Genomic DNA, 22,586 nt, shown 5'->3' with positions numbered 1-22,586 from the left:
TATTTTGTTTCTTCCTTCCTTTCTATACTCTACAAAGTTTTTACCTTCTTAGATTAGATTTTGTGCTTAATTCTATAGTAGCAATCGTGTTTTTCTTGTTAACCCCAAACCTACGTTTATCGCTTCATGTATGTTCAATTAGGCTCTCAACGATATATAATTCATTGAAATGGCTTTTCAACATATTCGACTGTGCTTCTATACACAAAAGAAGCAATTTAGTCAAAATACAAAAGCACAAGCTAGCTTCAAATACTTCTACTATATCGACGATGTACAGAAAGTACTCGAAGTTACTGACTATCATTTGATTCCGCGAATAGATTTTTCCCTTCATACACTTTCTGTCTCGATCTCATCTTCTGAATCTTCAAGGTGCTCTTTAAGGGGCTGACCTAAAATCTCCCATTTATCTCTATTCCAACAAGGGTCGATTTCCGGTAACTCATAGTCATCCGGTCTTAATGATAGTTGAAACTCCGGCAACTCTGGTGGTGGTGGTAGACCCCTGCACCATATCCCATTTTACTCGTGTTACATGAATTGAACCCCAAAAGACAAAAACGAAATAATAAAGAGGGTGAGCAAGATTAAAGCGGGTGAAACGAGAGAATGGTCGCATACTTTTCTTGGTCTAACAAATAGCCATATAACTGAGATTTCTTAGAAGCAGTGTCTGGAATCTTTTGGTGGAAATGCTTCATTGCACCCCAAAGTGGAGGAGCTCTATACATGGGAAACAAGGGCACAGTAAGTCGAATGTCATGGGTATATACAAGTTTATAGCATTCCATTACCTCAATGTAGTGATTGGATGCAAGCAACATTATCATTGTAATAACAAAAAGACTGTTTCCGACTGACCTTGATACAAATGTCAACAACCATTTTTACTTTGTTTGAACTAAGACACACAAAAGTAAACAGGCAAACAATATAAAGACAAGACACAACGCGGGTGTTTAAGGTACCTTCCCCCCAAATCAAAAAATTTATATTACTCGGTGATACTTCAATAATTATATCAAGCTCTCGCACTCTCAAATACACTCTTTAGTGTTTGGTTTACTCTCGAATGGAGTTTTCTCGCAATACATACACACTCTTGACTCTTCTCTCGAAAGGTTTAACAACCCCTAAACAAGGTTGCTTGCACTTCACAACCTATTCCTCTATCTTTGAACCCTCCTTTATAGGCCCAAGGATTCAAAAGATTCTGACCTAGGAATCCTCAAGAACTTCACACATGAAAGGCAGAAACCGAGGTTCTGACATGCTCCACTCGATCAAGCGATCATTCTATCCACTCGATCGAGCAAAGCATGCTGCTACCTCCTATGAGCCTGCTGCATATTAAACTCGATTGAGCGACCTTTTTTCTGTGTGAGCCTTCGATTGCTCATCCAAACCCTCCTCAATACAAGGAGTAACTCTATTATCCAAATGACATTAAGCGACTCCCATCTAGGATAGAGTTTGGAAGGGTCAGATGTACTCAACTTTATCTTTGCTAATGATAAAACTGTCAAAGAAGTTATTTCCGATTGACCTTTGGTAACAAACATCACAAAACTTCACATAAATAGGACGTGCACAATGCACATGATTTAATGAGCAGAAGTCAAAACCGAGTAGTAGTTCCTTCTGTAAAAAGGAAGGTCTGCCAAAACATACCTGCTGACAGGAGTAGCCAAACAAAAACTTAAACAAGCCCTTTTGTTCTCTGTAAGAAGTTCCTCAGCAGCAACAAAACATGAGAGTGCATTTATATGCGGTTCGTTGCTTTTGTCGACAATCAGACCATGGTAGAAGTAAGCTGCAGCCTGTAATGAATTTTAGGTTCAGACACCGATTTAGAATCAGAATACAATAGTATAATCCATTTACACGATAAGAAACTTGTACCTTGGCTTCAAGAAACTTATATCTAATGAACAATGTTTGCTTTCCTGCATCATGCTCTTCGGTTTTTCCTTCGGACAGTGCGTGATGAGCCTAAACGAAAAACGTTTGCAACTTTTATGGGTAGTTTACTAGTTTTATCAGCTAAAACTCGAGAACTTTTAGATTTCTCGATTCACGAACAAAACTAGTAGAATATCTACCTGAGTGAAGTAGGTCAACTGCTCACATGCTAATCTTCTCTTTACTGATAATGTGGCCTTTTGGTTTTCAATAGCCAAACCCAGCTGCAATGCTGTTCCCTGAAAGTACTTACAGATATCGTTATCAGTGATTTCCATTTTCCGATGGCGTAAACAGATATCTAGATATACTCTATCAATAATTCCGTTTTCATTTCTCGTATCAGACTGAATTTCGTTCATGTAACGAGAGTCCATGACATGCAACCTTATAATCAGAGGTCAAAAACAAGAACACTACAAGTACCTGGCCTAGTGCTTGAAGGGAAAGTGCCTCTAATGCACCCTCATTCATATCCTTGTGCAACTTTTTCCTGAAAAAATGAGCTGATCTATCATAAATTTACTGGTATTAAAGATTATCTTAATACAGATTTGGATCACGTAAAAACCAATTTTAAGTGTGAAAACTGAAAATATGTGTACATACAAGCTTAAAAGGTGCACATATCCGGGTATCAATTTCGCAAATAATAATTGAACATTTGCTAAAAAATGTACCTACATGTTTAAAAGGTATAGATATTTAAGTGGCATTTTTGTAAATAACCCGAATATTTTCTTTACGAAAATATATACACCATTTAAGACAATATGTGCATCTTTTGCCATAACATGTATATCTAAGTCTTATTTTCAGTTTTCACCATTTTTATTGTTTTCAGTTGATCCTGACCGATCATAACACTATAGAAAACATGAAAAGCTTCACCTACTTGACATCTTGGCCTAATTGTGGAAAAATGTTTTTCACACAAAACTCCAAGTATCCTGATGCCTTTAATAGCAAATCAACTGCATCCCTCTGACAATCTGTAATTAATTACAATCATAATCAGGCATAATTAGCCATCATCCCTAAAACTCAAGATTATCTATACCTGTAGAAACTATCCGATCCGAAGAACCAGGGTATTGCTGAGGAACTAATAATGTGTTGGCTTCAACCAGTGTCAAAACAGCCAGCATATAAACCACTGATAGGATTTCATATAGTGAATTGGACACACAAATCTCCTGTTCAACAAAATAAATCATCCCAATTTCACTAAATCATTAAACAGCATCTCAATGAGACCGTCTTACTATAAGACGGATTCGTATAATTAACCCATTTTTCTAAGTGATTACTTTAATTGTGAGTGATTACTTTAAAGTTATAAATGCTTACTCTAAGATAGTAAATATACATTAAGTCAGCCCAGTAGAGATAGTCTCGTTATGAAATTGTGTTGTATGACAATTTGTGAAAATTATATTACCAACTATCTACCACTTTTGTTAGGAGTCAATATCAGCTTTCAGTTTGCTTACTTGTTTTCTATCATCCAGAGTTCTCCATTTGAATTGGACTGCTTCTGTTGCACCATACTCTATGCAAACAATTCAAATTATAAGTTCATGCTACAGAAAAAATAATTTATCGTTCTTTAGTTTCGAATTTAATGTTTTCTACCAATGGTCAACCGAAAACAAGTTGCGTACACCAAACCCACGAAGCCCACGTAAATGGGACCCACTTAATAGCGTTGGGAAAATGGAATAGAATACACAAAAACCAAAAATTGTTAAAAGTAATCTGATCAAAGTAGAAACCTTTCTTGGTGATTCCAAGCAGAACAGGCAAATACTCCTCAAGAGCCAGTTTAATCTCAGGAATTGCAGAAAGATCTGCACAACAAATACAATCAAAAAACTTCACTTCTCAATCTAATCCAAATCAAAAATGAAGAACAAACACCATGATCATACTACAAACCAGTATCTTCAGAGAGTAAAACGACGCGATTTCGAAGAGCAATAAGATGATCAAGATTATCCTTTGGTATTAACCCTTTAAGCCCTTTTAGAAGCTCTGTTTGTAGAGGAATTTGCATAGTTGGAACAAAAACAACGACTTCTGGAATAACCATTTTCTTCCTTCTGCCCCCAGCTTGGAGCAAAGAAGAACTACACCCCATTATTCCTTTTTATCTAGAGGGGGGCACCTCCACATCTGTATCAACCATATAATCTTACATTTTCTTTTGCTAACCATAATCCAAAAACATCACAATCATATCATAAAGTATTAAATTTGAATGATTCTAAACATATATCTACATATATATATAATTATTCAATATACAATTTTAATAATCTATAAACAAAATGTAAATTTATCATCAAGAAATTCTATATAGATGTGAGTATAACAGATGTCAGAATTACATGTAACAAGTAGTATGTCATATGAGCTAAGAATATTGACCCAGAAAATCTCGCTCAAGAAACTATAATCAGATTCTGGAAAGGGATGGAAAACAACATATCTATAAGGAGGATGCGGCTAAAATGTTTTCGGCTTGAGAAAATCATACCCTTATTAAAGAAAATAAGAAGGTTGCAGTCAGAGGAACACTCAGCTCGAAATTGAAACTAGGATCAAACTCTGGGGAGAGATAAAAGACGGCAATCCATACCCATAAAGGAGGATGCGGCTAAAAGATTTCCTGCTCGAGAAAAACATACCCTTATTAAAGAAAATAAGAAGGTTGCAATCAGAGAGAAACTTAACTCAAAATTAACCAGTAAATTAAAAAAAGACCTAAAACACGCCAAAAAAGCAAGCCAAGACAGGACAAATATCATAACTAATAACATAAACTAAAACTAACGAGATAATATAAAAAGTGGAAATTAAGGAAAAATAAAAGTACCCATCAAGAAAAGATAAAAAGAAATGACAAGAGAAAACATACAAGATAAGGGTAGTACCCAAAGAAAGAAGGACAGGAGGAGTTGGGCAAGTTTTTGTAAGGCAGGTTTTAAATGGCATTGACTCCATTAAAAAGAGAAGGAATTAGAAAAATAGTGAGAAAAGGGCTCAGTGATCGAGACAGAATTCACATGGGAAATGCTTAGAAAATGAAGAATTAGATCGCAAAGTGCATGATTAGAAGAAGATTTTGATTTTGTTTGGATCTATAACTTGTTATTTTTCCAGTTTTCAATTACAAGCTGTTCAAATTTTAATAAAATGTTATGTGCCACATGATATTAATTATCGGTTCATTATTTTTTCACAAAAGGTGGGGTATGAAATTTTAACATTAATAATGATGATGTCATTAATTTATTTTTTTTTAGAATGTTAATGTAAAATTGATGTTTGGAGATGATGATAATGCTAAGAGAATTGCTAACAATATTATACTGACGATTAAATAGCTGATGAAAATGAAAAGTATGGTCCTTTGGTATGTAAAATTGCTAATATTGAATTATTAATGGTCTTTTTATCGCTTAATATTCTCTCCATATATTTAAAATTATTACATTTAAAAAAAATATATCAACTTGTTTTTTGTTGCGAATTTAAGAACAGATGCGTGTAGTTAACTTAAAGGGGAAATTTTTTCTTGCGTCACTTTTTTCACAATTGTTTTATTGGCCTATGAAAATTGGCCAAATACCATTCCCTTTTACACCTTTATGTCCCACTAAATTTGTATAGATATTAGGTGAAAAAGTAGAAAAAAAAAAAAAGCAAAATAAATATTACAGCATAGAAGGAAAAAATGCGTAAATAATGTCAAATTGGCCAGTGTCCAAACTCGAAGGCAAGTGGTCTACGAGGAATTGTCAGTTCATTTATATATGAGTCATACTCCGAACTTAACATGATTTGCGCCGTCCTTACAAAGTAACTGCTTATCTGTCCCTCAATAAATTTTGATTTTTTCTTTTTTTTAAGGTTCCAAAACATTTGATTGAACTAATTTATACTACAAAATAGAAGTACCAATCAATGTGGTAGATAAATATTTTCTTAAATCTACGTGGTGACTTTAAATTTTTTAACTTTATCACATAGTAGAGAAAAGATAAGTTGTTTTGTTAACTTTACGCTATTTTTTATACAACGTAATATTATTTTTTTTCTAAAAACAAACGTTGTGATTATTTTAATGACCATATATTTAGAAATCCGGTTGGAATAGCACTTGATTTAACCAAAAATTTAACATTTTGTCCACCACGTGAAAAAATTGGAAGCTCAAGATCATCACGCGAATTTAATTTATGAAAAAAGTCAAAAACTTAGAATTGTCGCAATAGATTTTTCTAATTTTTTTAGGAAGACAAATAATTATTTAAAAAAAATTAAAAAATTACACAGAAATGATAATAAATGAGAAATTATTTAAATTTATTAGACACATAATAATATTGATATCGAAAACTTAAAAAATAAATGTGAAAACTTTCTAATTTTTTTAGTTTTTCAGGTCAATTAATTTGTATGAGACTGTCTTATAATGAGAGGAGTTCATATAATGGATCCGTTTTATTAAATGGTCACTTTATAGATTGTAAAAGATCATTTTATGGTTATAAGTAGACCTGTCAAACAGGTCGGACGGGTCGGGTCGTATAAAAATATTTTCGGGTTCGGGTTGAACGGGTTTAAAAAATTACGGTTTCGGGTTTAGACTACCTCGTTTAAGACCCTAAGTTGTCGGGTTCGGGTTGACCCAACGGGTTTTGCACTTTTTTGAAAAAATAATTTACGTCAATGATAATATATTAATATGTACCTATTACGATAATATTTTAGTATGTACCTATTACGATAAAATTGTAACTTATATAGAGTACATATCAAAAGTTGCATGAAACAGAAAATAAAATTAGTTCAACAAAGTATGACAATTACAATTTAATAAACTTGGTCATAGTCTACTATTTGATAATCTAAGACAACATTTACTAAAAATCATCATCTTCAAGAATTTCAATTCCGCTCTCTTCTACGCCGATAACTTGAGGTTCTTTGTTTGGATCCCGCAAAATCGGAATTTCAACACCGTCTTCAAGAGAATTGTTATCTTCACACAAATAAAAAACGAACTATTTAATTAGCTATGAATCTCTTTATTTCTCAAAATGCAAAAAAAGAAAGACAATTTACCATTTTCAACATCATATCCATATAGCCAACTTCGGGTTGTGACCAAAGTCTCGGCACTCTCCGGTAGTAAGGAAGCTCTCCATTTTGTTAGTATCCTACTTCCCAAGCTAAAACTCGACTCGGAAGCAACAGTAGTAATTGGAATACTTAACAAATCTCTTGCCATACTTGCAACTTGTGGAAACCTTTTAGCATTATCCTTCCACCAACCAAGAACATCCAAATCCGACAAAGGATCCAATTTATGCTCACCTAAGTAGTCATCTAGTTGTGTTCTACCTTGAGAAGAAGAATTCTCATAAGATGAAAACGCCTACAAAACAAGAGAACTTCTATTAATAATTATTGAATAACAAATTTAAGTACAACATAATATCAAAAGGTTAAGAATGAAAACTTACAGTAAGACTTGCATTCCCGCTTCCAACTCTAGTACAATCAAGGGGAGAAATATCAACTTGTGAATACTCTTCAAATAGCTTGAAGAGACTTTCTTTCACTTTCTCAGTCTTATATTCAGCACTTCTACCATCTAATTGCACAAAACAAAACTTCACATATTGAAGTTTTAAGCGAGGATCTAAAATGGCAGCCATGGAAAGAATCATGCTATAGTTTTCCCAATACTTATCAAATTTAGCCTTCATGCCCTTCTCCATATTGCTTATCGACTCATCCTCAATATTACAATAACTCAATATGAGAGACTCAATTGACCAGACATTCATCAAATACAAGTTTGCTGTTGGATAATTCCTTCCCGAAAATTGCTTGGTAATAAGGTCAAATGGCCTAAGTAGATCACAAATTTTTGCAAGTCTAGACCATTCTTCCTCAGTTAAAGTAGAAGTTGATGTATCCGATCTTCCTAACCTAGAGAAAACAACTTTGTATACCAAAGCCCTTTGAATCATCATGAATGTAGAATTCCACCTCGTTGGACAATCCAACAAAAGACCTGTAGAACAATCCAAACCAACTCCAGAAACACATTCAGCAAATTTCATTTTCCTAGCTTCCGAAGAAGTCCAATGTCTAACCAATTGCCTAATTTTACTCAAAGAATCACTAACACATTTCAATCCATCTTGAACAATCAAGTTCAACACATGAGCACCACAACGAACATGAAAATATTCACCATCACATGGCAAGCTACCAAAAACAGAAAGACTATCTGCCAACAAGTCTTGCATATTATCATTGCATCTAGCATTATCTAAAGTAATGGAAAATATTTTCTTATGTATTCCCCATTTTTTCAGATTATCAAGAATAGTATCATGTAACACTTGAGCATTATGAGGAGGAGGAACATGACAGAAATTAAGTATCTTGTTGTGCAACTTCCAATTCTCATCTATGTAATGAGCAGTTAAAGAAAGGTATCCTTGACCAACAATTGAGGACCACATATCCGATGTCAAGCAAATCTTTCCAGGGATAACATGTAATGCCTTTTTTAATTGTTTTCTCTCCCTTTGATGAATTTTAATAGTCCAATTCCTAGCTGTATTTCGACATATTGGTTTACAATTTTCATTTAAATATGTATGGATATCCCTATTCCCTTCATGCTCAGCAAAAGTGTAACTATATCCATGCCTAATGATAGCCAAAGCAACCTTTTGTTTGTACTCAATAGGATTGTATTTCAAAACAGGCTTAGCTTTTTTATCTAAGAGCATTTGACGAATATCACAATTATCACGAGCTTGACAAGATTCAGTGTGACGTCTAAAATTAGAAGTACCATACATTGAGTCGGCAAAGATAGGTCCTTTATTACAATACTTACAGTAAGCTCTTGGCCTCTTATCAGCGAATTCATCACCATCGAAAGTATTGTAATGGTCCCAACAATCTGATGTCCATTTTCTCTTGCGAGTTCCGAATGTTGGAGTAGCTTCTTGCCCAATGTTAGGAGTCTCAACATCTGTTCCATAACTTCCATCTGTTCCAGGATTGTTACTATCATCATTTGGCTCAACTCCTACAAAACAATGTAGATTACAGGTTCATTATATTAGCATTTGGGTCTAAAAGTGTCATCATTTGCCTTTGAAGTTTGATTTATGCAGATGTTGATCAATTTTAATTGTTTAGCAGAAGTTTTCAACATTTATTGAACTTCCTTTCAACTTGTCCTCATTGATAATATAAACTCCATTATTGTTTTTCTATAATCGATCTTATAATATATCCCATTAATTTCTACTTTGATCAAATGAAGATGTTGCACAAAAAAGTATTTAAAAAATAAAATTGTAATAAAACAAAAAAAAAATAACTAAAAAGAAATTACGAACAGAACAATCCAAGAACAATCCAAATTCCAAACTTTAAACTTGAAAAGCAGAGCAATAATCAAGAACAATCCAGATTCCAGAACAATCCAGAACAACTTAAAAAGCAGACAATGAAATTTAAACAAACAACAATTAAATTTAAGCAAACAACAAACAACAATCCAGAAAATACAGAGACTATTATCAAACAACAAAAACCAAGCACCAAAATATAATTAAATTTAAACAATTTCTTCGAAATTGTTAAAACCTCGAAGAAACTGGAACCTACACGCCCAGAAATTCGCGAGGAATTCGAAGAAAACAGCGATTCATACTGAAATTGCCAGAATCCGAATACGCAAACTAAAATTAACTACAAATCAACAAGTAAACAAATGAAATTGGTACTTCAAATTACCTTCTTGAGGAGTGGGAGATGATGAAGAAGAAAAGAATTGTCCAAGAGGTGATGGTGAACAGTCTGAACACCCTTTTCGTGGGAACGGAGGGCGGCGGCGGCTACTACTTGAAGCTCGACGTCCCATAGATTTAGGGCTGATGATGACTGGAAACGGAGATGATGAAGAAGAAGGTAGGCTGAGGATGAAGAAGAAGGATTAGGAACGATCGCCTGAGGAGTGAGGTGTGAGGATGAAGAACAATGCAGATTAGGGCCGGCTGGATGAAATGAAATGAAGGATGAAGTTGAAGCGCCTTTCTTTCCTCTTTTAATTTTTAAATTTTAAGGGTTAAACCCGACGGGTCAGACCCGACCCGACCCGTTTTTGACCCATTTTTTGCGGGTTTAAAAAGGCGGGTTAAACGGGTCACTTTTTAAAAATATTTGTTCAAAACCCGCTTTTTGCGGGTCGGGTTTTTTGGGTTTAGCGGGTCGGGTTCATATTTGACAGGTCTAGTTATAAGTGATTATATAAGACTAAAAAATAATCACTTTATATTTATAATTAGCTACTCTAAAATTATAAGTGATAACTTTAAGATTTGAAATTATCAATTTAAAACTCAAAGTATATATTCCATCAATTCGATAAATATGGTATCACCCGTATTACAGTTTCATTTTGAGAATTTGTGTTTAACAATGACCGAATAACAGCTAGCGAATAGTGGTTGCATTAAATAATAACTTTTGACTAAACTAATATATAATGGATAATTTTTAAAAAGTTTAATTTTCACAAAATGGTGAATATTAACTAGGCTTCATAAATTAAAAGATTATTCAAAAAAAGTTATATCTTTCACGAAATTAGTCCAACGTCAATGATCAATCACCTCCTTTTCAAATTATAAGATTAAGGTTGTTGCTACTTCGTATTGAGACTCTCAGCCAAGAAAAGGCCTACAATTCAAACAACTAAGAAAAATAAACACCTAGCACCAAAATAAGATCAAATAAGACAAGACAAAAAAAAATCAAGTCTACTAACAAAAATCATAGACAAATATATATATATATATATATATATATATATATATATATATATATATAATATTATAAAACAAATAATAATCAAAACAATGGTAACTAATGATGAAGGAGATCAGCGTCATTTACAATAAGATTTATTTCAAGTCAAGTTCTTAAACATATAAATTCGTTTATGTCATTTATAATTTACTCCTCTTACATTTTCTTTAGCCTATCATGACTTTTTCTTCAATTAAGCATGATAATTTTCACTCTTTTTCAGAATCTAAAATCTCAAAAGTATATTAGTAATTTTTTTATTTTTTTTTTACATATCTAAATCATTTCAGTTTACTTTTATCCATTTTATAGAAATGGGTAGAAGTACCTCTAAACACATTATTTAATTAGGATCCACATTATTTGTACTTAGATCTCGATCATCAACAACTATACACATTTTATTGATTTTCTAGCATAATGTATGTAAGCAGCAAGGCTACTACGCTAGTGACTAGTGAGTCGCTATGTCCTCATAGTTGACTTACCTAATAATTTATAGGACCCATAATTTCAATTATTTAAAACCCATCACAATTTATCCAAAGTGCATACTTTTTAGGCCTACTTATATACTATATATTAATATTAATTTAAAAAACAAAAGATAAAGAAAATAAAAAAAATGATTTATAAAAATAGTCTCAAATCATCTAAAAAAAGTCATTTCACACTCTTATAAAATTTTTCTAAAAAGTATTACTTGTTTTTCAATTAATGAGATAAAAATTTAACTTTCTTTATGAGTTTTTTAAATATAAGATCTCGTACTATCAATCACTTTGAATGCTTGTTCTTCCCCCCCAGTTGATATAGATTTGGAAATTGAGATTTGAAGCAAGTGAAAATTGTTTATCATTTTGAGAAGTACGTTCCAAAAGCAATAAAGATCATAATTCTTATGTTTAAGTTAGTGAATGTATGTCCTTGAATATACTTTTAAAAAATGTCATTAAATTATAAATTGTTATTTTTTATTTTAGTTTATCCGATTTAATTTATATTCTGTTTTTAGCTGTGATTATGTCAATAAATTTATTTTTTTTCTTTATTTTAATCATTCGTTTTTATAATTGACTTGTATTTTATCCTATTCAATAATTCAATTTTCCTCTCTACTAAAAATACAATAATTGCATTTAAGTGTTTTCTAGATTGAGGGGTTTTGAAATGCTTAATTAGCAACTTTTTATAGCTAAGTTGAATGGAGTTGGATTGGACCACCGTGTGAAAGTTAGGAAACATGGGCTTAACATAAACTAATCTTAGGATTACGTGTAGTGCATGGCATTGAGAAAGATTATCATATCACTTGATGACTAGTCACCTCTACTTCCATTTTCCTACTTGGAAAGCAACATCTTTACATTTTTATACTTCTATAATCCTTGGAGAATGAGACTGAACCAACAACCGACATATATATATATATATATATATATATATATATATATATATACACTCTAACAAATATATTAAATTTTTGAAGAAATATTACAAATATAACACATTTTTGTATGAGTCGATCTCATCGTAAGACGTGCTTTATGATTGAATTAAATAGCCCAACAATAAAAAGTTTTATCATAATGGATTCTTTGTATGGACTTATCTCTCGGTGAGATGGTCTCAGAAGGGCTGAATATTTAATAACTTTAAAGCATGTGTGAAGATAGTTTCAAGCTGAAAAAGTGAAAAAAAAAATAAGACATTTGAACAAATTAATTCCCAAAATAAGCTTCGTGAAAACTTATTTCCCAAAATAAGCGTCCGTACATCCAGACCAGAGTTTTGGATAAGTCGCTGTTAGTAACAGCGAAAGAAGGAAAAAAAAATTAAAATGCCTTAGCAGTCAACTCCTTAAGTCGCTATTACTAACAGCGACTTAGGTCCTTTAATTTTTTTATTTTTTTTTTACGAAGTAAAGTAGCCGTTGTTAATTAGAAAAATAGCCGTTAGGAACTTGAAAATAGCCGTTGTAATGATGTTCTATAAATAGCTCCTTCATTTCCCATACTTCATTATATCAATTCTACATCATTCTTCTTCTCTTAATTTCTAAAGGTAACATTATGTATTATGTTAGTTTTACTTTTAATTTTTAAATGTTAATATAAACGTTTGATAATACGATTAAAATATATACATGTACACATATATTACAAAGTATACACAAAAGTCAATATGTTACACATTCTGAATATGTACAAGTGTTGAATATATACAAAATGTCACTAATCTTCAAAATATACAAACACTATTGAAATGCTAATCCCATAGCACATTGCTTCTATGATTCGCCTGCATCGTAAGGACACTAGGGTCGAGCGGGCCTGGAGCTGCTAGATCCATCTCTCCTGCAATTCAACAATAAGTAAGCGTTATGTATTCTAAAAATAATTAAGAAGTACTCAAATTGTTTACTTATGTTATTTATTTGTTTGATAATCTTTAACATTTATATAATCAAATACAGATACTGTTTACCTTCACGTGCAAATTCTAGTGTTGTGACCGTCACTACCACACCGTCAACAAGCGTTGCGTCTCCGCGATCCTTCATCCATTTCGTTCGTGATCCTCTTGGACTTAGGTCTTCCTAATCCACGCATGTGATCTGGATCGTGTAGCACCTCAAACACCGGTGTATTGAGGCCATGACCTCTTATCAATCAACGGCAAGAATATGGATTCATATGTGTTGACATAGCTCTTGGTCGTGTAGCAAGAGTCCACAAAACGCTCGTAGGATAAGTGTTTTGTGAAACAACAACTCGTAAACTGGAAAGAGGAAGAAGGAAAAAAAAAATATAAAGTCTCAAAGTCGCTGTTAGTAACAGTGACTTTGGGGTTTTCTTTTTTTTTTTTCCCTCTTTCGCTATTACTAACAGCGATTTTATCCGAGGCTAGGCTTGGATGTACGGACGCTTATTTTGAGAATTAAGTTTTCACGAAGCTTATTTTTGAAATTAAGTTGATTATTTGTCTTACTGTTTTCAAATTTTCGTTTCAAACTTAAGTAATATTGGGCCTGCATAAATTAGGGGCCTTGTGCCGTAGCCCTGGTTGCATAGGGAGTTCTTAACACGAACATCTCTAATATGATTTTCATAACAATAGAACTTAGAACAAATATATGATACTCTGATGAGAATATTATATTCTTTGACAAATATAATTTAAGTTTATACACAAAATAATTCTGTAATATAATAACTTCTAAAAATAATAATTTTGTACACTATATTTGTACACAAAATTTTAAATGAGACGGTCTCACAGTGAGACTATTTCTGTTGGACTGACCCATATACATTTAATCTAGTAAAAGTGATCACTTAAAATTTAAAGTAATCAATTAGAAAAATTGGCTAATTATAGAGATCCGTCTATATAAACGAACTAATTTTGCCTTTTCTTTTCTGCATTGTTTGGCCAAGCTTGTTTTTAACTGGTCTTGAACGAGACGGCCTCGTGATGCGACCGTCAATTTGGGCAGGCCCAATTGGCGCGTATAACAATTTGGACATTATTGTTTTTTGCCTTTTTATTTGATAAGTTGTGGTTGGCCTTCCTTTTTGGGCCTTGTTTTTTGTTTATGTTTTTGTTTTGGCTATATTTCTGTTGATCTAGGCTTGATTTGTGTTCTAAGGCCTTTTGGTGATTGGAATTAGCAGGCTTCCCCGGAGAAAATTTGAATAAAATAAGATATTTTAACAACTTAATTCCAAAAATAAACTTTGTGAAAACTTAATTTCCAAAATAAGCGTCCGTACATCCAAACTTAGCATTGGAGTAAGTCGCTGTTACTAAAAGCGACTTAATATATATATATTCAAAAGAGGCAATGAGTTGAATAATTAGGTAAGGTTTATCATAGAGTTAGATTCATTTAGTAACGTCACCTTAAGTGGTGATTTAGACGAATTTAGTTATATTATATTCCCTTCTATTCATAGAGAATGAAACATTTGGGTTTTGCACCAAAATCAAAAAGGGGTAGGAGATCACTTAAAAGCGAATAGAAAACTCTCTTTTTCCTTAAAGGTATTGATATTTATGTGTTATTGTGTTGTTTTAATAAGGGTAAAAGGGTAAAAAAGAACGACAAAAATAAAAATGGGACATTTTCAGTGAATTGACCCAATAAGAAAATATCTCATTCTCTATAAATAGAAGGGAGTATCACTTAAAAAAAATTATGATTATAAAGAAGCTATCATAAATTTTTTTTAGTGTAACTAACTAAAGTACTAAAATGAAAATATTTGACAAATAATTTTTTAAGATATATTTATTTTATTTTTTTCAAGTACTAAACCACTATTCTTGTTCGTTAGCTTTGCATATTTTAGCCACAGATAAAAAAATTGATTAAGAGACCACTCAAAATAAATAAATAAATAAAAGTTGATTAAGAGATCGATAGATCTTCAATTGGTGTTGTTTAGCCCAAGACAGAACAAAACCAACCTAGCAGAACTCAGCTAACTGCAGCTGCATCAATGGCGGACCGATTTCTCCACGCTTTACTATTTATCTCTGTCTCTCTCCTCCTTGTTATCTCCTCTGCTGCTGCATCCTCCGATGCGCCCTTCATCGTCGCTCACAAAAAGGCTACTCTCAAGCGCCTCAAATCTGGTGCCGAACGTGTTCTTGTCACCATCGATATATATAATGAAGGATCTGCGTAATCATCTTTTTCTTTCACTTCTCTTTTCGCTTTCCGATCTAGATTTTTTGATTGTAATTCGGTATTATGTTCTTGCTTCAATCTCTACCCTTCGTTGACTTTTTTCATATCCTTGATTTGATGAATAGTTTTATTTTGATTGCTAGCGTAAACATGTAAAAGCAAAGCGATTTTTTTTTATTTGATAGTAAATGAATTTGATTATTGTAGAATGAGCTGAAATCTGAAAATGAAAAGGTGTAATGGATGTTATTCATCTGCAATTTAATTTTTGGAGTGGAGTGTAATTGATACTTTGTAATTAAAATTCTATTCCGCCCTATGTTTATTGAGGATTAAGAGGGAATGATGAATGAACTAGTCCTAGATCTTTTATGTGTAATTTATTACTGAAATTGTCACCTTATGACGAGACTAAAGGCATATGATACAAGCAATATTGATAAAATAGTCTCTGAAGAAAGGATAGGAAAAAAAATTGGATTTAGGGATTGAAATGGTTGAAAATTGAAATGAATAGATATGAAGAACAACCACTAGGTGCATATAGTTCATCTCAATCTTTTGAAATTAATAGTTTGACATTATTGTATGTTTGATTTGTTCAAGAAGTCTTATTAATGGATTATGAATTAGTAGTTTCCATGTTAGCTCTTGAGGTTATTGGTTGTTCATGATTGGGTTGGTTGAAAACTTCTCCAAAAGGTTCACTCCTGGGCTATTATCTGTTATGCTAGGTATTTTAGCTAAATTCTTTGCATTATGTTTGGTTCAATCTGTTAATTTATTAACAAAGAATTGTTAGGGTCTTGTGTTTTCTATTTTTTGTGAAGAGGATCTTCCTTCCTCCCTTCATTCTCTCTCTCTCTCTCTCTTCTCTCTCATCTTGAAGATTGTTCTAGGCTAAATTTGGTTCCTTCTGTTAATTTTTATGCTGTTAATTCTGTTAGATGCCATTAGATTAAACTTGGCAACTGACAGAACTGAAATACTCCTTGGGCTGAAATTTAGTTTTATGTCCTTTGGTATATCTTATATATAAGATTGGCCTATTCGTTTTCTTCAATTTTGGTTTTAGGAGTTGAATTATAAAGCATGAGTTGAACATTTGGCTTTCTTGTCACCTTAGGCTTGATGATCTCTAATAATTCCATTCCATTGTGTCACTTTTCTGAACTTAAAACAGATGAAAATTTGTAGAACTTTCTTACAACCTATGTGCAAGTTTCAACTAGTTTAGTGTAAGGCTGTAACTTTTTGTCCAGAATACATCAATGTCATAATACATAATAAGGTATCTGTTGCTATTGCTTTTCCTGGACATTATTCAATGTCTTTTATGCTTTAGCTTAATCGAAACCATAAGGATCAACATGAAGACCTCATGTTCTTATCACTTTTTTTTTCTCGATCATCCATTGATGCGGTATTTGAAGTTCTCAGTTCTTCATGTGACCACCACAAATTCATTGCTATTAGAGTTGAGCAGCCCAACATTTGAGGGAAAAAAGAACATTAAAAATGGAAAATTATAATTCTATATCCAAAATCCAAATTCTGATAATTTGAGAAAATCAAATTCTCTACTTTGAGCTGTGTCTAGTAGTTTTATGCTATTGCTTCTAAACAAGTGTAACTGGACCAGTTGAGCACTAATGCACCGTATTATTTTAATGTTTTCATTGCTTTCCATTGACCAAATTTATTTATATGGCTGCTTAACGTACTGTTTCTCATAACACAGTAATCATTGCTGAGTCAGTGACTCCACATTGCAAGGAAGTTAAATATAATTTTGGTGGGTCGATTAGAAACGTTCAGCCTTAAGTTACCCTTTGGTATTACCATGAAAAATGGATTAGAATGAACTATAAATCTTTGAAATTAACTACATAGTGAGTAAGGTTTTCATGATAGAATTTGGAAGGAGATTCATTTTTGGAAATGCAGAGTATTTTTGTCTGGCTGTCATTAAAATTTATGGTTGGCATTAACTACTGTGCATTATGTAGAGAGACCTTAGAAGTAACTATGTATACTAGAAGAAAGTTTATTAATTGGATTGTAATTACTCTATCCCCTTTTTCATCTGTTGTATCTCAAAAGTTGGCAATGTGGCATGGGCCTTGGGCCATGGCTCTGAAGTACAGAATGTCAAGCTGCTTAATATTGTAATGATTTAAAACATCATAGCCACAGATGACCAAGGAGTTATTGCTGTTATTTTTGCTTCAGGTTCACCACTACTTGTACAGGGTTTTCTATATTGTTCGCCATTATGCTTGATCTTTTGCTATTACTTATTTTGTTTTCTTTACTTGATGGTCCTTCATCTCGCTGCAGTGTATTTGCATATCATCCATCAAAGTTCATTGTCTTTATTCTAGAATAGATGATCTTCAATGACGTTTTATGTTCTATATGTCTACAGGGCGGCATATGATGTTACCTTGAGTGATGATAGTTGGCCTGAAGAGGCTTTTGATGTTATTGATGGCAAAACTTCAAATTCATGGGAAAGGCTTGATGTGTTAGTTACCTATATCATTACTTCTGATTTGTGTGTAAAGCTCAATATTTCGTGTACTTTATAGGTTATATAACTAATCTCTTTATCTGGTTTTCAGTGGTGCTCTTGTTTCGCTCTCCTTTGAGCTGGAAGCCAAAGTGAAAGGGAAGTTCCAAGGTGCTCCGGCTGTTATCAAATATCGTGTTCCATCTAAAGCTGCTCTTCAGGTTTAATTGTTATATTTTGATCATTGAAAATATTGTTCCTTTTTTTATGATTAAATCTTTAATGCATCACAAAAAAATGGAATAAAAGTTCAATATGTCTTAGGAGCTGAATGTTTCACCTCAACCAGTTTACCATTGGACCTTAGTTACACTTATGTCATACGCATTAGTATTACTTGTAATCAAATGTTACCGTTGGATGTAAGTCACACTTATGTCATACGTACTAGTATTACTTGTATTGAAATTAAATATTTACGAGAGAAATTAATAATCAAACTAAAAAAACATTGCTATTAGAGTGTAAAATTAAGAGAATATATTTATTGTCAAGGATATGAAATAGTTATACTTGATGGTGATGGAGCGATTGGGGAATTACCTAATTAGCCCTCTCTTTTGTGTGTAAATATTTATCCTAGTAGGATGGAGGGGAAATATTTCCCTCACACTAAAATAAGGATGATAATCTCACGTTTCCTTCATCCTAGTAATACCATTAAGTATCCTTCATCTCTCATTTAAAATTCTTCTCTACTTACCTTCATTTATACAGTTTGATTTATATTTCCACTTTAAATATTTACCCTCAAATACAAGCATTGACTTCATTACTGTAATTCTTATTTATAACCACCCTGATAATCTGATACCTTTACCTTCTTGAAGAATAGAGATGAGCTACTTAGCCAATTTCAGCATACCTCTACCCACCATATTGTTGAAAAAAACTAATAGAAAGCTTCTAGCCTCTACGTTTGAACCACATCATCTGACTTCCAAATGAAAATTTTTGTTCCCGACGACCTTTAGGAATACCAAAATTATGCTTTTCTTTTCTTAAGGGCTGCACACTTGAATGCGTGTTGAACAAACTCTTTCCCTTGTGCCAACCTGAAATTTGATGAGTTTGGAGACTAGTCACAATGCCCGAATTGCCCATGATAAGCTTAGCAGTTAAACATAGAGACAACAAAAGGCAATAATCTGATAACAATAGTTGATACTGTTGTTTGATTGTTCCGTTTTGAAGAATGCATTAACTTGAAATCCTAATGTGTAGGAAGCGTTTTCTACACCACTATTTCCTTTGGACATTCTCGAGGACAGGCCCCCAGAGGCTAAGTTCGACTGGGTAAGTGACTTTGCACACAGTTATTATACTCCCCATTAAAATTAATTATCAGAATTTCTTTTTTTACTAATGATCCTTCATTTTCCTTGTGGATGAAAATCGATCGGCTTCTTGTATCTTTCAGGCTAAGGTAAGAGTTGTTCATTACCAATGTTCTTCGGTAACATGTTTTACTTCATTTTTATAAGAGAAATCCATACCTTGTTTTATTTTATTTGCAGAAATTGCTGGCTAAATATGGTTCTTTAGTCTCCGTCATTTCCATAGTGGCTCTCTTTGTGTACCTTGTTGCAAGCCCTTCAAGTGCAGCCAGAGCAAGCAAGAAGAAGCGTTAGTTACTGCGCAACAGACAATGGATGGCTTCTTTGCATCTTGCCTTTTGTAGTTTCACGAACTTTAGTATTAAGATTTCACAATTGAGAATCGAGGACTGACCTCACATGTAAGTGATACTTAAAAGGCGGACAAACAGTGTTGTAGCTTGGTTTATTTATAGTGCTACCATTCACAGCAGATATGGTTATTGGCAAGATCAGTTTAACTTTAGTATTATTATGATTAGAGGTGTACATTTGGGTGTACGGTTGAATTTTGAATACTGATATATTCGGATAGAATAGTTTCAGGCGTTTTGTGCGTAATTTATATATGAATTCAGTTTAACAACTCTAATGATCAATTGATGATACAGAAATACTTTCATATTGGTGGCCGACAGCCGTTGCTTAACGACAAATAGCAGAAAATATGCTCAGATATACAATTTGGATTAGTTATTGAAAAAGCCATGAAAGATTCAAATCTTGATTTTGGGCATGTTTGAATTGGGTGGGAGTCGGTAAGGGTGAGCAGTAGTAATAACTAATACTACTTGAACTAAGAACTAAATCTTGTATGAAACGGATAATTAAAGGACTTTATTTTATAAAAACCATATAGAAGTATAAGATACTATATTTTTAACTTTCTAAAAGATAAAGAAACACAATAATAGGGATATAAAGATTTTACAACTCTTTTTATAAAAAATTTTATGCGCTAATTATAGATAAAGCATTATCTTATGATCTTTAAAAGTTTAAAAGTTTATGGGGTACAAAGTTTAAACCTTTAGTTGATAAATAAAAATTAAAATCTTTAGAAGTTCTTATCTACAAAAGCAAATAATCTTTTTTTTTTATATTAATCATCAATAAAGAAATATGTTTAAGGTCTTATTTGTGTAAGAATGATTTAGTTACCTTTGTCATTAGGAGTAATGTTAATATATACAAGATTATAAACTATACTTTAGGAAACTAAATATTTTCCTAATATGCTACACAATCATGAAAATTATACAAAATATTCTAGTAATCAAAAGATATTATTCTAATACACCCCCGCAGACGAATCGGGAAGTTTAGAGACGCTGAGACTGGAACGAAAATCATCAAATAATACTTGAGGAAGACCTTTGGTGAAAATGTCGGCAATTTGATATCGAGTTGGAACATGAAGCACCCGAACATCACCACGTTTAACTTTTTCACGAACAAAGTGAATGTCGATCTCAATATGCTTAGTGCGCTGGTGATGTACTGGATTACCAGCCAAATAGACGGCACGGCACTAACATTGTCACAATAGACAAGAGTAGCTGTATTAATAGGATAGTGAAGCTCAAGAAGTAAATTGCGAATCCAACAAGTTTCAGAAACAGCATTAGCAACACCACGATATTCAGCCTCAGCACTAGATTTGGAAACAGTAGGTTGGCGTTTAGCGGACCACGAAATTAAATTATCACCCAGAAAAACACAGTAACCAGAGGTAGAACGGCGAGTGTCAGGACAGCCACCCCAATCAGCATCGGTATAGGACAAAAGAGTCGAAAGATTAGAACGATATACAGACCATAGTGAATAGTACCTTTGACATAGCGAAGAATGCGGTGAATAGCAGCCATATGTTCAATTCTAGGATCATGCATATAAAGGCAAACCTGTTGAACAGCATATGAAATATCTGGGCGGGTGAAAGTAAGATACTGCAAAGCACCAGCCAGTCTACGATACAATGTAGGATCTTCACAAGGAGAACCAGCATTAGCACAAAGTCTTCCGGAGGTAGCAACAGGAGTAGCAACAGGTTTACATTGAGATTTTTCCTGCCAGCCTTTTCAAGAATTTTAGAGGCATACCGCTGTTGAGAGAGAAAAATGCCCGTAGATGTATGATTAACAGCAATACCCAAAAAATAATTAAGAGGACCTAAATCCCTCATGGTAAACTCTGAGCTAAGTTTGGACATAAGAGACTCACAAAGTAAATCAGAAGAAGTCGTAAGAATAATATCTTCCACATATAACAGAAGATATGCAATATCAGAACCATGACAATAAACAAACAGAGAATTATTAGAAATGCTGTTAAAAAAACCAATAGTAGTCGCAAAAGTGGCAAACCGGTGGTACCAAGCACGAGAAGCCTGTTTGAGACCATAAAGAGACATACGAAAAAGACAAACATGATCAGGACGAGTAGGATCACGAAAACCCAGAGGTTGATGCATGTAAACAGTCTCTGTCAAGTAACCATGTAGAAAAGCATTCTTAACATCTACCTGATGAATAGACCAAGACCGGGAAAGACTAAAAGTCTCATCACAATTAATGCCTTCCCTTTGAGATTTACCATCACCAATAAGACACGCTTTATAGCGCTCAAACGAACCATCGGACTTGGTCTTGACACGGAACGCCCATAAAGACCGAATGATATTAGCATTAGAAGGACGAGGTACCAGATCCCAAGTGTGATTCTCAATTAAGGCATCAAATTCCTCTTGCATAGCTAACTTCCGGTTCGGGTCACGAAGGGCATGAAGAGTAGATTTGGGTAAGGATGAAAAAGAAACGGATAAAGCTTGGGAGTAGTATTTGGGATTGGGTTTGAAAATACCATGTTTACTAGGCAAGCGCAGCAGAAGTAGGGATATCAGCTGGGCCGGAAATGGAAGCAGGGAGGGAAAGCTGATGGGCTTAAGGGATCAGCAGGCCCATCAGGAGATTGGTTGGGGAAGGTTTCTGATGGGCTGAAGGAAACTGATGGGCTTGGTTGCTGGAGCTGGGTAGGAGCAGAGGGAGCTGCTGGGCTGGAC

At 33.4% G+C, this 22,586-nt stretch overlaps 2 protein-coding genes across 5 annotated transcripts; one reads left to right on the top strand and one right to left on the bottom strand.

Annotated features, from left to right (window-relative positions):
* Window positions 1-131: 131 nt before the first annotated feature.
* LOC130809214 (uncharacterized) lies at window positions 132-5,133 on the bottom strand. Of its 4 annotated transcripts, XM_057674892.1 has the most exons (13): window positions 4,886-5,133; window positions 4,505-4,636; window positions 3,904-4,140; window positions 3,741-3,815; window positions 3,459-3,517; window positions 3,026-3,161; window positions 2,861-2,957; window positions 2,392-2,458; window positions 2,106-2,204; window positions 1,906-1,995; window positions 1,675-1,823; window positions 625-726; window positions 132-508 (listed from the first exon to the last, which is right to left on the bottom strand). In XM_057674892.1, exons 3-13 carry the CDS (start codon window positions 4,103-4,105, stop codon window positions 334-336), a joined length of 1,251 nt encoding a protein of 416 aa, XP_057530875.1. In that variant the 5' UTR covers window positions 4,106-4,140; window positions 4,505-4,636; window positions 4,886-5,133; the 3' UTR covers window positions 132-333. The 4 variants fall into 4 exon arrangements, with proteins under 4 accessions (XP_057530875.1, XP_057530877.1, XP_057530874.1 ...); XM_057674894.1 differs by having other exon boundaries at window positions 3,904-4,636; XM_057674891.1 differs by lacking the exon at window positions 4,505-4,636.
* A 10,138-nt stretch (window positions 5,134-15,271) lies between these two features.
* On the top strand, window positions 15,272-20,074 carry LOC130809213 (uncharacterized). The gene is made up of 5 exons (XM_057674890.1): window positions 15,272-15,571; window positions 18,006-18,104; window positions 18,202-18,310; window positions 19,374-19,575; window positions 19,667-20,074. Exons 1-4 carry the CDS (start codon window positions 15,387-15,389, stop codon window positions 19,482-19,484), a joined length of 504 nt encoding a protein of 167 aa, XP_057530873.1. The 5' UTR covers window positions 15,272-15,386; the 3' UTR covers window positions 19,485-19,575; window positions 19,667-20,074.
* The last annotated feature ends 2,512 nt before the right edge of the window (window positions 20,075-22,586 follow it).

Source organism: Amaranthus tricolor, chromosome 3, assembly GCF_026212465.1.
Source record: "Amaranthus tricolor cultivar Red isolate AtriRed21 chromosome 3, ASM2621246v1, whole genome shotgun sequence".
Classification (NCBI taxonomy): domain Eukaryota; kingdom Viridiplantae; phylum Streptophyta; class Magnoliopsida; order Caryophyllales; family Amaranthaceae; genus Amaranthus; species Amaranthus tricolor.
This window is presented reverse-complemented; position numbering and strand designations above follow the sequence as displayed.

Coding starts and splice junctions, on each gene's coding strand:
- LOC130809214 (XM_057674894.1), bottom strand. CDS start 4,105: ATGGGGTGTAGTTCTTCTTTGCTCCAAGCTGGGGGCAGAAGGAAGAAA. Junction 2,958..3,025: donor GGATCGGATAGTTTCTACAG/GTATAGATAATC, acceptor AATTAATTACAG/ATTGTCAGAGGGATGCAGTT. Junction 509..624: donor TATTTGTTAGACCAAGAAAA/GTATGCGACCAT, acceptor GATATGGTGCAG/GGGTCTACCACCACCACCAG.
- LOC130809213 (XM_057674890.1), top strand. CDS start 15,387: ATGGCGGACCGATTTCTCCACGCTTTACTATTTATCTCTGTCTCTCTC. Junction 15,572..18,005: donor ATATATAATGAAGGATCTGC/GTAATCATCTTT, acceptor ATATGTCTACAG/GGCGGCATATGATGTTACCT. Junction 18,105..18,201: donor TCATGGGAAAGGCTTGATGT/GTTAGTTACCTA, acceptor TCTGGTTTTCAG/TGGTGCTCTTGTTTCGCTCT.